The sequence below is a fragment of the Nyctereutes procyonoides genome, unplaced genomic scaffold (genome assembly GCF_905146905.1).
Source record: "Nyctereutes procyonoides isolate TBG_1078 unplaced genomic scaffold, NYPRO_anot_genome, whole genome shotgun sequence".
NCBI classification, from domain to species: domain Eukaryota; kingdom Metazoa; phylum Chordata; class Mammalia; order Carnivora; family Canidae; genus Nyctereutes; species Nyctereutes procyonoides.
This window is the reverse complement of record NW_026575146.1, coordinates 15,561,288-15,575,091: the sequence shown is the minus strand read 5'-3', so window position 1 is coordinate 15,575,091 and position 13,804 is coordinate 15,561,288. Positions and strand designations below refer to the sequence as shown.

The 13,804-nt window shown below is 42.9% G+C and overlaps 1 protein-coding gene across 3 annotated transcripts in view; it reads left to right on the top strand.

Moving 5' to 3' along the window:
- The window catches only part of LOC129500990 (solute carrier family 22 member 2), a 30,594-nt gene extending 16,790 nt beyond the window's left edge, over nucleotides 1-13,804 (top strand). For 2 of the 3 annotated variants that reach the window (XM_055311962.1, XM_055311963.1), the window contains 3 exons: nucleotides 663-775; nucleotides 3,711-3,810; nucleotides 11,334-13,804. In XM_055311962.1, the coding sequence (XP_055167937.1) occupies nucleotides 663-775; nucleotides 3,711-3,810; nucleotides 11,334-11,400 (280 nt within the window). In that variant the 3' untranslated portion in view covers nucleotides 11,401-13,804. The remainder of the gene's footprint in view (nucleotides 1-662; nucleotides 776-3,710; nucleotides 3,811-11,333) is intronic. The other variant, XM_055311964.1, reaches the window with a different exon arrangement.

Here is a 13,804-nt window from a genome sequence, read left to right as displayed (position 1 = left end):
GAGAGTTATGACAAGGACATTTAAAGACAGTAGCCAGGCCACATCTCAGTTATAGGCTAGGGTGAAATACAGACACTGTGTGGTGAGAGAGAGAGAGAGATTACCAAATGGCCATGGGAGAGAGTAATCAGAAACAGCACAAACAGGGGGCACCTGGGTGGCTCAGTTGGGTAGGTGTCTGCCTTCGGCTCAGGTCATGATCCCCGGGTCCTGGGATTGAGCCCCAGGCATAGTCAGGCTCCTTGCTCAGCAGAGAATCTGCTTCTCCCTCTCCCTCTGACCCTCCCCTCAACAGCTCATTCTGTCTGCCTCTCTAACTCACTCTCTCTCAAATAAATAAAATGTAAAAAAAAAAAAAAAAACCCTAAAAGAAAGGAAACAGTATGAACAGGACCTTAGAACAGTGTAGGGAAGCCAGATGACCAATGTAAAAACTGAAAATTAAATTAAAAATATCCAGAAAAGCTAATATAACACAAGTATAGCAGAATATGAGTGGAATTATAAATCATACACCATCTGTGTGTTGAAAAAAATGTGAACACCGTTTTTCAGTTCACAGACATTTTAGCGATTTGGGGAAGAATTTACTTGGGGGTTGAGTGGGAGATAACTACTGTCTGATGAGAAACTGGAAGTTAAGTCAGTTTCCTGCATTTCAGGAATCTTGGTGTCCTTGTCTGCTCCTCAATGTGTGACATCGGTGGCATCATCACACCCTTCCTGGTCTACCGGCTCACCCATATCTGGCATGAGCTCCCACTGGTGGTTTTTGGTAACAAATCCTCAGACGTGTCTTTGAATGAAAATCTATTTTTCTAGGGACCTCCATTGTTCCATCTCAAAATAGGCATCATGCATACTGGCCACTACCAAGCGCAGCTAGTAATTAGTACCTACTCTTAGTGTTAGTAATATTAGCATAGGTAATCCTATTAGTAGCTACTAAGACTCAAGTGTAGGAGCCACTAGGACTCCTGGCCTTAGCTGGACAATGTTCAAGGAGTGAACTAGAAAGACGTTTGCCTGAAAAATACCCTTAACCAATTTCCACCCCTCCTTGGGTCCCTTTGCCGAAGAGCTCATCCTTTCTGCTTCCTTTATGGCCAAATGTGGGAAAGTACAAAGTTTTTCACTTCATTACTTCAAAGAAAGTGGTTAAAATTTTGCAAAGAGCAATTTCAAAACCCAGGGGAAACAAAGACCACCACTAAGGAAATACATTAGCGTAATGGCATACCTATGTTGGTGTCAGGCACCCCTTCCTCAAATTCCTTGGGCAGTTAGATTTAAGGAGGGTTGAAACAGCCCTTCCCTCCAATACTGAAGGAATGTACCAATGTAGAGCCCTCCTCCTCCCCCCACTGCCCAGCCTGTAGCATGGAAGGTAACAGGGACAAATCTGATTATCAGCAGTTAACACACAGAGGCCGATGTTGAACATGATGTCTACAGACTGTGAAAGGGGTCCAGAAATCCTGGACACTCCCATTTATTCATGTCCATTCCTTTCTCCACAACTGTGGACAATAGGAAAGACCACCTCTTGTGCGCCACAGAGAGGGGTGAGGAGAAGTGCTCAGATTCACACACATAGCATTCACCTCCTCATGTTAGCCAGAAAGCCTCAAGGCACCCAGCTCAGTCTTCTTTTAGACCCACTGTGAGCCACTTTTAATTTGACAAAAATGTAACAGTTTTCCCCATGGGCCTACAACACTCACTTAATTTGAGGGGAGGGAGGACAAGACGCTCTGCACCCACATGGCTTTTCTCCTACCACTCCACATTGTCCCACATAAGCATCTCTGCTTGTTCCTCTTCTCAAGGGATTTGTGAGGGGGAAATTTTCCACTGCTATAGATGTGCCAGCAAACGTTCCACACAGCTGATAAAACTCACCCTCAAAACAGACCCAATTAATGCCTCTACATTGCAACTTAATAAGAGCAAGATGGCCAAAGTTGATAGAACACAAGCTCTTTATCTTAGTATAAGCATGATTTGGCAACAGAGTGGCTGGTACCACTTAGGGGACCCTGGAAGTCTTCCTCTCCCAACACTGGCTGAGGGACGTGTGCAGAGCCTCTTTCCATCCTGGGAAAGTACCACAACACTCTCTGGACCCCTGCCTTGCAGGGAAGGTGGAGGCAACTTAGTCTTGGCCATTCCCTTAGGTGGGCAGTGAGACATTTCTGGGTGGAGAACAGAGACTTCAGGTTTCTCTAAGTACCATTTAACAATGTGATGCAAAGTCCAGACCTAGCAGAGCCTCTGTTGACTCTTTCTCAGGATTTACCATCCCTGGAAAAGATAAAGGATTTTAACTACATTTCACCATTTCAAGTAAACTCAAAGCCAACTCCCACTTTTATTGATACTTCTAGTTCCATCTTCTTTTCTCACCAATCTGAGTAGTTAGCAGAAAACAAAACTAATGTTTGGACATTTTTACTCCTTTCCCTTTCTTTTGCACGCAGTGATGGTATACTGATGATTGTGGTCTTGAAGTAGTCAGAAGCAGTTATCTAGAAGCCTGAAAATCAACAAATGAGCAGTTGAAAGAGCACTGGAAAAAAACTGTTAAGAAATACCCTAGTTAATTAAGCCTACCTTTGCAAATATAAAAAGTTAAAGGGATGATAATTTGATTCATCTATTATATTCTCTTCATAATTCACTCACTGCTGAGAACCAAAGCCAGAGCGATATATTTATTATTTGCATGAGTTACAGCGGAGTGAATCTTTAGATGTTTGGAGAGACTCTGCTGAGGGTGGCTACTTCATTCATGCTCTGCGGCAGGCATTGCCACGTAACAAACAGGGGTTCATTTCAGTCTCAAACAAGCATGTGAGTTGGGAATATCACCCCACTTGATGGCCAAGAACCTAGAGCTGAATTTCCCAGGGCTCTGAGACCAGTGAGTGGGGGGCTCAGAATGGGACCCCAGGCACCCAGAGCCACAGCCAGCATCCAGAACCACTGAGCTCTGTGGCCTCTGTTTCCATCATTTTGTAAAGATGTAAAAATGGAGGACAGTGTGCATTTTTTTGGAACTCCAAAACTAGTGAACAACCCTCATCTATTTGCTACATTCTATTATAGCAAAACAGAACCTTAAAATCCCAAAACATTAATGAGAATTTAAAGACACATAAACACTCTACTGTTTACTATCAGCCCCCAGCATGTGCTAAACATTACAGCCAGAGACAAAGGAAAAAGGAACAAAGGAATTTATCGAACACTCCAGTTAGAACTAAAAGCATAAGCCTGGCTATACTTTTAAACACTGTGATGCAGTAATATATGATTCATTACTTCTGGATGCTAGTCATGTTCCAAGTTTCTGACTCATTTTCATTACTAAGTGCTTTATGTTGGCAGGATTATGTTCTTCCTTTCCTTAGAGTGGATTTTTTTTTCAGAGTTATTTTCTAACTCCAATGTATCTTAATATTATGGCAATGTTCTCTAGCCTAGAATAACCTTGACTTAAAATGTTAAGTATTTCATCTCCCTATAAGGAATTGTAACCCAACGGAGTTTGGAATCAGCAAAATATTTATAGGACAGTCAGAGATAGCAAAGAAATCTGTAAGTATAGAAAATCACATGCAAAAAAACTTTAAGAAGTAAGGGGAGTTCTGATTATAAAGCCTGTGTGTTCTAGCACTTAATGTGATTTGCATCTGTTTGGCTTCCAGCTGTGGTTGGCTTGGTTGCTGGGGGACTGGTGTTGCTGCTCCCGGAGACCAAAGGGAAGGCTTTGCCTGAGACTATTGACGAAGCTGAAAACATGCAGAGGTAGGGAGCTGAAATCCTCCATACAGGTTGAGGCCAACTCTGTAGCCAGTTGGAAAAAAACAAACAAACAAACAAACATGAGGTTGAATTTATACCTCACACCATCCATTGAGATCAAGTCACATGAACTCAAAGACCGGAAAATACAAACAAAGAAACAGTAAAATAGGGATGCCTGGGTGGCTCAGTGGTTGAGCATCCGCCTTTGGCTCAGGTCATGATCCCGGGGTCCCTGCAGGGGGCCTGCAGGGGGCCTGCTTCTTCCCCTGCCGATGTCTCTGCCTCTCTCTCTGTGTCTCTTATGAATAAATAAATTAAATCTTTAAAAAAAAGAAACAGTAAAATAATGAGAATACCCTTATACTTTCATAAAAGGGAAGGACTATGTAAGTACAGCAAAAAAAAATCCAGGACCCATATTTAAAAAGATCAGTAAGTTTGCCTTTATAAAAATAAAGACATCTGTATTGAAAACTAACATAAGTTAAGAAAATAATAATAGCAAACACGGAGAAAATATTCACTCCTGTACAAGGAGCTACTTTTCTTAGTATATAAAGAGCTCTAACAAAGAGGAACCACGCAAAAGAAAAAAAATGGGTTAAGGACTTGAACAGATAATTCAGTGAAAGGAAAATAAAAACAGCTCTTAAGGATATGAAAATATGCTCACTTCCTACGTAGTGAGAGAAGTACAAATGAACACTGTACTACTTACAACTTAGATTGTTGAAGATCAACCCACTTGGTAACATTATGTTGGGGAAGAATGTGGGGAAACACTGTCCTACGTTGCCAGTGAAATCTGAAATCTCTATGATGGCAAAATGACAATAGTATCAAAAATGTACATTTCTTTTTACCTAGCAATTCCACACTTCTAGGAATTTTATGTACAAAATGACATATGTACAGGATCACTATTAAGACAATTTTTTTTATGTAACAAAAGATTGGAAACAACCTAAATGTTCATTGATTTGGAGACCAGTTATATAAATCATGGCATATCATGCAATAAAATACTAAGTCATTAAAAGAACAAGACAGCTTTATACACACTGAGAAGGAAAGCCCTCTAAGATATATTATTATTATTTTTAAAAAGAGGAGGGCACCTTGGTGACCGAGTCAGTTAAGTATCTGACTTTTGATTTCAGTTCAGGTCTTGATCTTGGGGGTGTGAGCTCAAACCTCCTGTTTATAAATACATGAATCAAGTAATTAATAATTTTAAAAAAGAAAAATATAGAAAGTACATTTTCTACTATTTCTATAAAAATAAATTTACCTTGTCTCTGGAAGAATATGCAAGAACCAGAATATTGGCTATCTGTGGAATCGGTGGCTGTGGAACACAGGTGGGAGGGATTTCCAATGCACATTTTGTTGTACTTTCTGAATTTTGGACCACCTGAACCTATTCAAAAATTAAACTTAAGAAAGTCTAGTAAAGAAAACATAGGGTACACTGCCCTCAAGCTTCTTGATGCAATATGCTTAGATGCTTTTTAAATTCATTTTATACTCCAGTTCCAGTCCACGAGCACCATGAACTGAACTGAATTTTATCCTTTCTCCACAATGTTCACATTAACATACTCAGCACCGCGGCAGATGTGGCTGGGGAGGCAACACTGTGGTCTGAGGCTTTTTCTAGAGCAAGCTTGGAGCTCAGCATTACGAGAGGCCTTTAGCTCAGCCAGAGGTTGCACACTGGTGGCCCACAGGACATCAGGGCCTCAGGTGCTTTGCTTGACCCATGTGACATTTTTAAAGTGAGAAATTCCACATAAACTGGATTTCCAGGATCTGTTAAAGAAAAAAAAAATCAGATTTGGTAACACTGCCCAGGCATTTTCTCTTGCTGGTGGTTTGTAGGAGCTGAGCGATGGCTCGGTGTTTTGAAGGACATGCCTGCTGGAGGGGGCCGCGGTGCACCATACCCCCATGTCTCATGCCTCGTACATTTATCTTTTCTGCCTGCTGCATGTATTTGAGCTTGAGATTTTTGATCTAGGCCAATTGTCCCCCTGTATCCCTATCTCAGTGAAGCTTCCCATGCACACGAGCCTCCGCTTAAAGACAGACTGTACCCCATTTACTGCCGCATCCCTAGGACTTAGCACAGTACCTGGCACACACAGAGCAGGTGTTCCCCAAATAGCTATAAAATAAATGCTGAGTTCCTTTTACGGCATGTCTAAAGGTGGGTTCTCCAGGCTTCGGCAGCCAGCTCCAGCCCTGGGAAGGCGGTAATGTGTGGTGGGGAGGAACGTGGCCCGTACAGTCTGATAGGCCAAGTCTTGACACTTCCCATCATGTGGCCTTGACTCTTCTGAGCCTTGGTTTCTTCATCTATAAATGGGAACAACAATTTCTACTCACTGGATTTTTGTAATGAGGTAAATGCATGTCAAGGGCCTGGCCCATTGTAAATGTCCCATGGCCACCGGTTTTATTCATAGAAGTTTTCACAGCTGTTCTGTAATACAGGTAACTGTGTACCTAGACAACCAATTGGAAATCAAATTTTAAAATATATTCTGAACAGTTTTGAGATAGGGAAGCGCAGCTCGCTGATAGATACACACACGTCTACCTGTAAGAAGCTTCCTTCCCATCAGGCTGGCTCTGCAGATGAGGGAGGTATCTCAAACCTCATTCCTGGTTTTCTTTTGTTTTTTGTTTTTTGTTTTTGTTTTTTTCTCATTCCTGTTTTTCTGCATGCTTTCTGTTTGTGTGATCTACAAATGCTTCTATGAAGACTTGGGCTTTTCTGCTGTCTGTCTTCCATAACCCAGCTCACCTTGAAAAGGAAGCCAGGCCTCTGTGAGCTCGGGGGCTGCGGAGGAGAGCAGCAGGTGAACCCCGGGGGGGCTTGCAAGGGGCCCACCGGCAGGGAGGCCAGCAGGGGCAGCCCGCGGGCACAGAGGTGTCCCTCGGAGAGCTGAGCCCGGCCGCCGCCCCCACACTGAGGCGGAGGCGCAAAACCAGGGTGAGGCAGGTCTCCCCAAGTCCTCCGGCCCCCGAAGCCCGTCCTAGGTATGGACAGCCGCGGGGACTTCCCTTGCGGGAAGGGGACCCCTCACGTCACCCTCCCGCCTGCTGCCTAAGATCCCTTGGAGCTCTCAGCTCCCGCCTCCGAAGCCCTTCTCACGGCTGCTCGCGCCGTCCCAGGCGGCCCCTCCAACAGGTGCTAGTATTGCTAGGCCCGGTGACAACCGAAAACAGGAAGGCAAGAGACATGAAAGAGTCACCGGGAGGCCAGTAAGTGACAAAGCCGAGCCAGTCCAGGAACCCAGGCCCTGGGGGGGGGGGGTCGGGGGCCGCTTTAGGGGTCAGTTAGCGCTGCTGCTGCTGCTGCTGCTGCTGTTGCTGTGGTTACTGTGGTTGCTGCTGCTACTGCTGTTGCTATGGTTACCGTGGTTGCTGCTGCTGTTGCCATTCTTGCTATTGTTGCTGCTGTTGTTACTGTAGCTGCTGCTGCTGTTGTTGTTACTGTAGCTGCTGCTGCTCCTGTTGTTGCTGTGCTTTCTGTCATTGCTGCTGTTGTTCCTGCTATTGTTTGCTGTCCTTACTGTCACTGCTGCTGCTATTGCTGTGATTACTATTGTTACTGTTGTTGCTGCTGTTGTTAACTGTTTCTGTTGCTGTGGTTCCTGTTGTTTTAAGTATTGTTGCTTGTTACTGCTGTTATTGCTGCTGTTGTTGCTGGTGTTACTATCATTACTATTGCTGCTGTTGTGGTTCCCATTGTGGTTGCTGTGGTTCCTCTTGTTGCTGTTGTTACTATTGCTGCTGTTGTTGCCATTGTTGCTGCTGCTGTTACTGTTGCTGCTCCTACTGTTCCTATGGTTACTATTGCTGCTGCTGCTGCTACTCCTGTTGTTGCTGCTGTGGTTATTGTTATTGCTGTCGCTATTGTTGCTGTCATTGCTGCTGTTATTACTGTTGCTGCTGCTATTTTTCCTGCTGCTACCACTCCTGTTGTTTTTGAAGTCCTTACTGTCATTGTTGCTGTTGCTGTTGCTATGATTGCTACGGTTACTATTGCTGCTGTTGCTATGGTTGCTATCGTTGTTATTGCTGCTGCTGTTACTACTGCTGCTGTTGTTATTGTTGCTGTTGATGTTTTTCCTGTTGTTCCTATTATTGCTGCTGCTGTTGCTGTTGTTACTATTGTTGCTGCTGCTATTTCTTGCTGCTACTGTTCCTGTTGTTGCTGTGGTTACTATGGTTACTATTGCTGCTGCTGCTGCTGCTATTGTTATTATTGCTGTGGTTTCTATGGTTACTATTGCCACTGCAGCTGTTGCTGTTGCTATGGTCGCTGTCATTGTTGCTGTTGTTACTGTTGCTGCTGTGTTGTTCCTGCTGCTACCCCCTCATTGTTACTGCTGTCTTTAGTGTCACTGCTGCTGCTGTTGCTGTGATTACTATTGTTGCTGTTGTTATTGTTGCTGCTGCTGCTCCTGTTGTTTCTGCTGTGGTTACTGTTGTTGCCACTGCTGCTGTTGCTATGGTTGCTGCTGTTGTCATTGTTGCTGTTGTTATTGTTGCTGCTGTTATTATTGTTGCTGCTGCTATTTTTCTTGGTGCTACTGCTCCTGTTGTTGTTGCTGTCCTTACTGTTGTTTCTGCTGCTGCTGCTATTACTGTGGCTGCTATTGTTGTTGTTATTGCTGCTGCTGTTGTTATCATTGTTGCTGTTATTGCCATCATTGCTGTTGTTGCTGCTGCAGTTCATGTTGTTAGTATTGCTGCTGTGGTTCCTCTTATTGTTGGTATTGTTGCTTCTTCTGCTGTTCTTGCTGCTGTTGCTATTGTTATTATTGCTGCTGCTGTGGTTCCCATTGTTGTAGTGGTTACTGTTGTTGCTGCTGTTGTTGTCACTGTTACTATTGTTGCTGCTGTTGTTGCTGCCATTATTATTGCTGCTGCTGTGGTTCCCATTGTTGTGGTGGTGGTTACTGTTGTTGCTGTTTTTGTTGCCATTGTTACTATTATTGCTGCTGTTGTTGCTGCCATTACTATTGCTGCTGCTGTGGTTCCCATTGTTGTGGTGGTGGTTACTGTTGTTGCTGCTGTTGTTGTCACTGTTACTATTGTTGCTGCTGTTGTTGCTGCCATTATTATTGCTGCTGCTGTGGTTCCCATTGTTGTGGTGGTGGTTACTGTTGTTGCTGTTTTTGTTGCCATTGTTACTATTATTGCTGCTGTTGTTGTCACTGTTACTATTGTTGCTGCTGTTGTTGCTGCCATTACTATTACTGCTGCTGTGGTTCCCATTGTTGTGGTGGTGGTTACTGTTGTTGCTATTGTTGTTGCAATTGTTATGATTGTTGCTGTTGTTGACACTGTTACTATTGTTGCTGCTGTTGTTGCTGCCATTATTATTGCTGCTGCTGTGGTTCCCATTGTTGTGGTGGTGGTTACTGTTGTTGCTATTGTTGTTGCAATTGTTATGATTGTTGCTGTTGTTGACACTGTTACTATTGTTGCTGCTGTTGTTGCTGCCATTAGTATTGCTGCTGCTGTGGTTCCCATTGTTGTGGTGGTGATTACTGTTGCTGCTGCTGTTGTTGCCACTGTTACTATTGCTGCTGTTGTTGCTGCCATTACTATTGCTGCTGCTGTGGTTCCCATTGTTGTGGTGGTGGTTACTGTTGTGGCTGTTGTTGTTGCCATCGTCACTATTGTTGCTGCTGCTATTGTCACTGTTACTATTGTTGCTGCTGTTGTTGCTGCCATTGCTATTGCTGCTGCTGTGGTTCCCATTGTTGTGGCGGTGGTTACTGTTGTTGCTGCTGTTGCTGCCATTGTTACTATTGTTGCTGCTGTTGTTGCTGCCATTACTATTGCTGCTGCTGTGGTTCCCATTGTTGTGGTGGTGGTTACTGTTGTGGCTGTTGTTGTTGCCATCGTCACTATTGTTGCTACTGTTGTTGCCATTACTATTGGTGCTGCTGCTGTGGTCCCCATTGTTGTAGTGGTGGTTACTGTTGCTGCTGCTGTTGTTGCCAATGTTATGATTGTTGCTGCTGTTGTTGCTGCCATTACTATTACTGCTGCTGTGGTTCCCATTGTTGTGGTGGTGGTTACTGTTGTTGCTGTTGTTGTCATTGTTACTATTGTTGCTGCTGTTTTTGTCACTGTTACTATTATTGCTGCTGTTGTTGCTGCCATTACTATTGCTGCTTCTCTGGTTCCCATTGTTGTAGTGGTGGTTACTGTTGTTGCTGCTGCTGTTGTCACTGTTACTATTGTTGCTGCTGTTGTTGCTGCCATTGCTATTGCTGCTGCTGTGGTTCCCATTGTTGTGGCGGTGGTTACTGTTGCTGCTGCTGTTGCTGCCATTGTTACTATTATTGCCGCTGTTGTTCCTGCCATTACTATTACTGCTGCTGTGGTTCCCATTGTTGTGGTGGTGATTACTGTTGTTGCTGTTGTTGTCATTGTTACTATTGTTGCTGCTGTTTTTGTCACTGTTACTATTATTGCTGCTGTTGTTGCTGCCATTACTATTGCTGTTGCTGTGGTTCCCATTGTTGTGGTGGTGGTTACTGTTGTTGCTGTTTTTGTTGCCATTGTTACTATTATTGCTGTTGTTGTCACTGTTACTATTGTTACTACTCTTGTCACTGTTGTTACTATTGCTGTTGCTGGTGTTCCTGTAGCTGCTGGTGTTCTTAATGTTATTCTTATTTCTGTTGTTGCTGCTGTTGCTTCTGCTATTACTGTTGTTGGCATAGAGACCCTGGGAGCACAGCTGGCTTCTTTGGGTTCCTACGTCTGGAGCCAGAGACAACCCCAGCACTGCCAGGGGATTCGAGTGGGTTCCTCCTGCACTCCCCATCTCAGCCTGGCCCAGAAGCTGAGGCAGGACTAAGGACCCCCAGGTGGGGAAAATTCTGTGAGGAGCTGGAGGGTGCAGGGGCAGCTTTCTTCCAGATCTCAATATTAATATCAGGCAGAGCATGTCCAGAGGGTATGTCCGGGAACAGCAGGATGAAGAAAGCAACATTTCTACAATGAGTATCAGCAACTTTCAGGTATTTGTAAAGATAAGATGATTGAGAAAATTTGCAATTTGATTTTTCACTTGCCCAAGCGTAAAAAGTAAATACACTTTGGTAAAAATAATTTCTTAACTTGTATTTGCAAGAACTGATGATAACAATGTCTAGATTTTGCAATCATCATTTTAACCAATATAAGATTAAATGTAGTCATTACCCACATCCTCTATTACATAGAAAGGTGAACACTTTAAATAAGGAACATAGGCCAGTCCCATCCCCAGAAGAGCATTTCTGGAACAACTCCATCACATTAGTTAATCACCAAGCTCTGTCAATATTCTTTTTAGGAATTGCCACTTCGAATCCACTGCAAGACTGAGCCTGGACAAAGCTTACATTCATTTGTTGTTCCATTTATTTCTTACCCACTTTATTTTGGTTTTCAGCCTCCTCACAATTTCTTAACCTCCTCTCCATGTTTTTTTTTTATCATTGCAGACCAAGAAAAAATAAAGAAAAGATGATATACCTCCAAGTCCAGAAACTAGACATTCCCTTAAACTAAGAAGAGAGACCACTCTTGCCATCGCCTTGCTGTGATGATACAAGTCCAAACCAGAGATTTCTCCATCCACCACAAAGCCCATGTAATTCAATCTCACTCCCCTTTGAACCTATTAACTTGGACCTATAGCCAAATGGAGTTTGTTGTCCTATGTGTAGACCCATGGGACCAGATCCTACCAAGCTCCACCAACTTACTCCATTCCCAGCATTCCTAGGACAGTGCTGTTGGTGTGCTGGGAATTGTTTTCATCTTTGTATGTCTGTATTTCTTTATTTCTTTCTCCACAATGATATCAAACCAAAATACACAGGGGAATTGTGGGCCAGGGAAACAGAATGGAAAAGATCTGAACAACAGTTAAGTGGGAGCAGACAGCTTGCTTTCTTTTCTTTCTTTTTTTTTTTTTTTCAAGACTTTATTTATTTATTCATGAGAGATCCAGAGAGAGAGAGAGACAGAGACAGAGGCAGAGGAAAAAGCAGGCTCCCTTCAGGGAGTCTGATGTGAGATTCGATCCCAGGATTCCAGGATCATGCCCTGGGCTAAAGACAGGCGCTAAACTGCTGAGCCACCCAGGCATCCTGAGAGCCTATTTTCTTAAGGAAATAATACATTTAAACAATATCAAGTTGTCTGGAATGTATGTCAGTGCCATGTGTGAAAAAAAATTTAAATACATTAATTATTATCTGGGTTAAACTTTAAAGGAGCCTAAGATAAAAGAATCAGAAATACAACTTGAAGGTTGCATGCGCCTCAGTTGTTTGAGAGTCTGCCTTCAGCTCAGATCATGATCTCAGGGTCCCAGGATAGAGCTCCACATCAGACTCCCTGTTCAGCAGGGAACCTGCTTCTCCCTCTTCTTCTTCCTGCTGCTCTGCCTACTTATGCATTCTCTCTTAAATAAATAAATAAATAAATAAATAAATAAATAAATAAATAAATAAATAAAATCTTTATTTAAAAAAATACTCCTTGAGTAATCACTAAATCTTCTTAGCCTGGATTGAGTACAAATGTGTGCTTTCTACAAAAAAAATCTTGAGAAGAGTTTGATCAAGAACAGTATTGAAGTTGGCTTATTAAACCAAAAGTGCAATATTTCACTGATAAAAATTGCTCTAAATCTATGGTTTAAAAATTATATTAATATTTTACCAAGGTAATATAGTAAATAAATTTTTAGAATCGAAATACTTCAAGGCTTATCATGAAAAACAAAAATTTCTTATCCCACTCCACTTCTATCAATGCCTCTGGAATAATTTTCAACTTTTTTAGCTGGGGTGCTTCCCCTTACGATTTATCTTTCTATATCTAAATAACATTGTATGGATATCTCTTGGATTTTTTAGTTTTAAATAGTACATTACCTATTGACTTATTGATATAAAATATGAAGATTTAGCTCTTCAATCTCTCCTCATCCCAACACACAACTTTTCTCTTCTTTTCAACTCTGTGTTATCACATTGTTATTCAATCAAATAGTTGACATTAGCATCGTTATGACTCTGTAACTATTATCAACAGCTCAGCCACAGAGTGTTCTGTGATCATCACACTTCTACTCTTTCACACCATTTTGTTCCTCTTGAGCCTTGGTTTTTATTGCTTGTTTTCTATATACTCACCATTCCTTTTTCCCCCAACTCTCTGATAAAACAGTAAGTCTGTCAGTGCATTCAAACACAGCTCCTTCTTCCAGAGAGCCCTCCCACCTGGAGCCTGCTGCCCTCCTGGTCCAGTGCAGCCTGGCTGACATGAAGGCCTATTGCACAGCTGTTGCCCTGGATTCTCCTTTCCCCCATTCCTGAGCATTCCCAGTGCCTCTTCCTTGTGTATGGGGATCTTCCTAGATCTGAAGTGCCTCCTAGCTCTAGTTCCTCATTCTTGGTTTTCTCCCGCATTTTGAAGAAGCACATCTCCCAGGATTGTCCTAAGAGCACATACTTGTCCTTCTGAATTCTGTAACATCAGGAGTTGAAACCAGCAAACTACACATTCCTGGCCCTCTGCCACCTGCTTCTTACACAGCTCTACCGATGGGTAGCATTGGCCAGATCGGAAGATAGGAACAAGAGAGAAGTATCTTTCCCCTGTATCATGAAGGTGTCTCGGACAGCTACAGTAACAGCTGCTGGCAGTCTGAATCAAAGGAATGAAGGCTCCCGGTCATGGCTTGATGGCACTGGTGCTGTTTTAACAGCAGTAGCAGCAGCCATAAGAAGTGCCTTATTGACTTCATAGCAAGAACAGGATCCCGGGCCCTAGTCAGAAGCAGTTGCTGTTTCCTGGTCTTATGTAAACACCCTCTTCTCCCTTGAGCATACCTTTCTCCCTTTTGCTCAATAATTTTGTAAACAAGTGCCTGTATTAAATTGCCTCTCTTTCAAATACC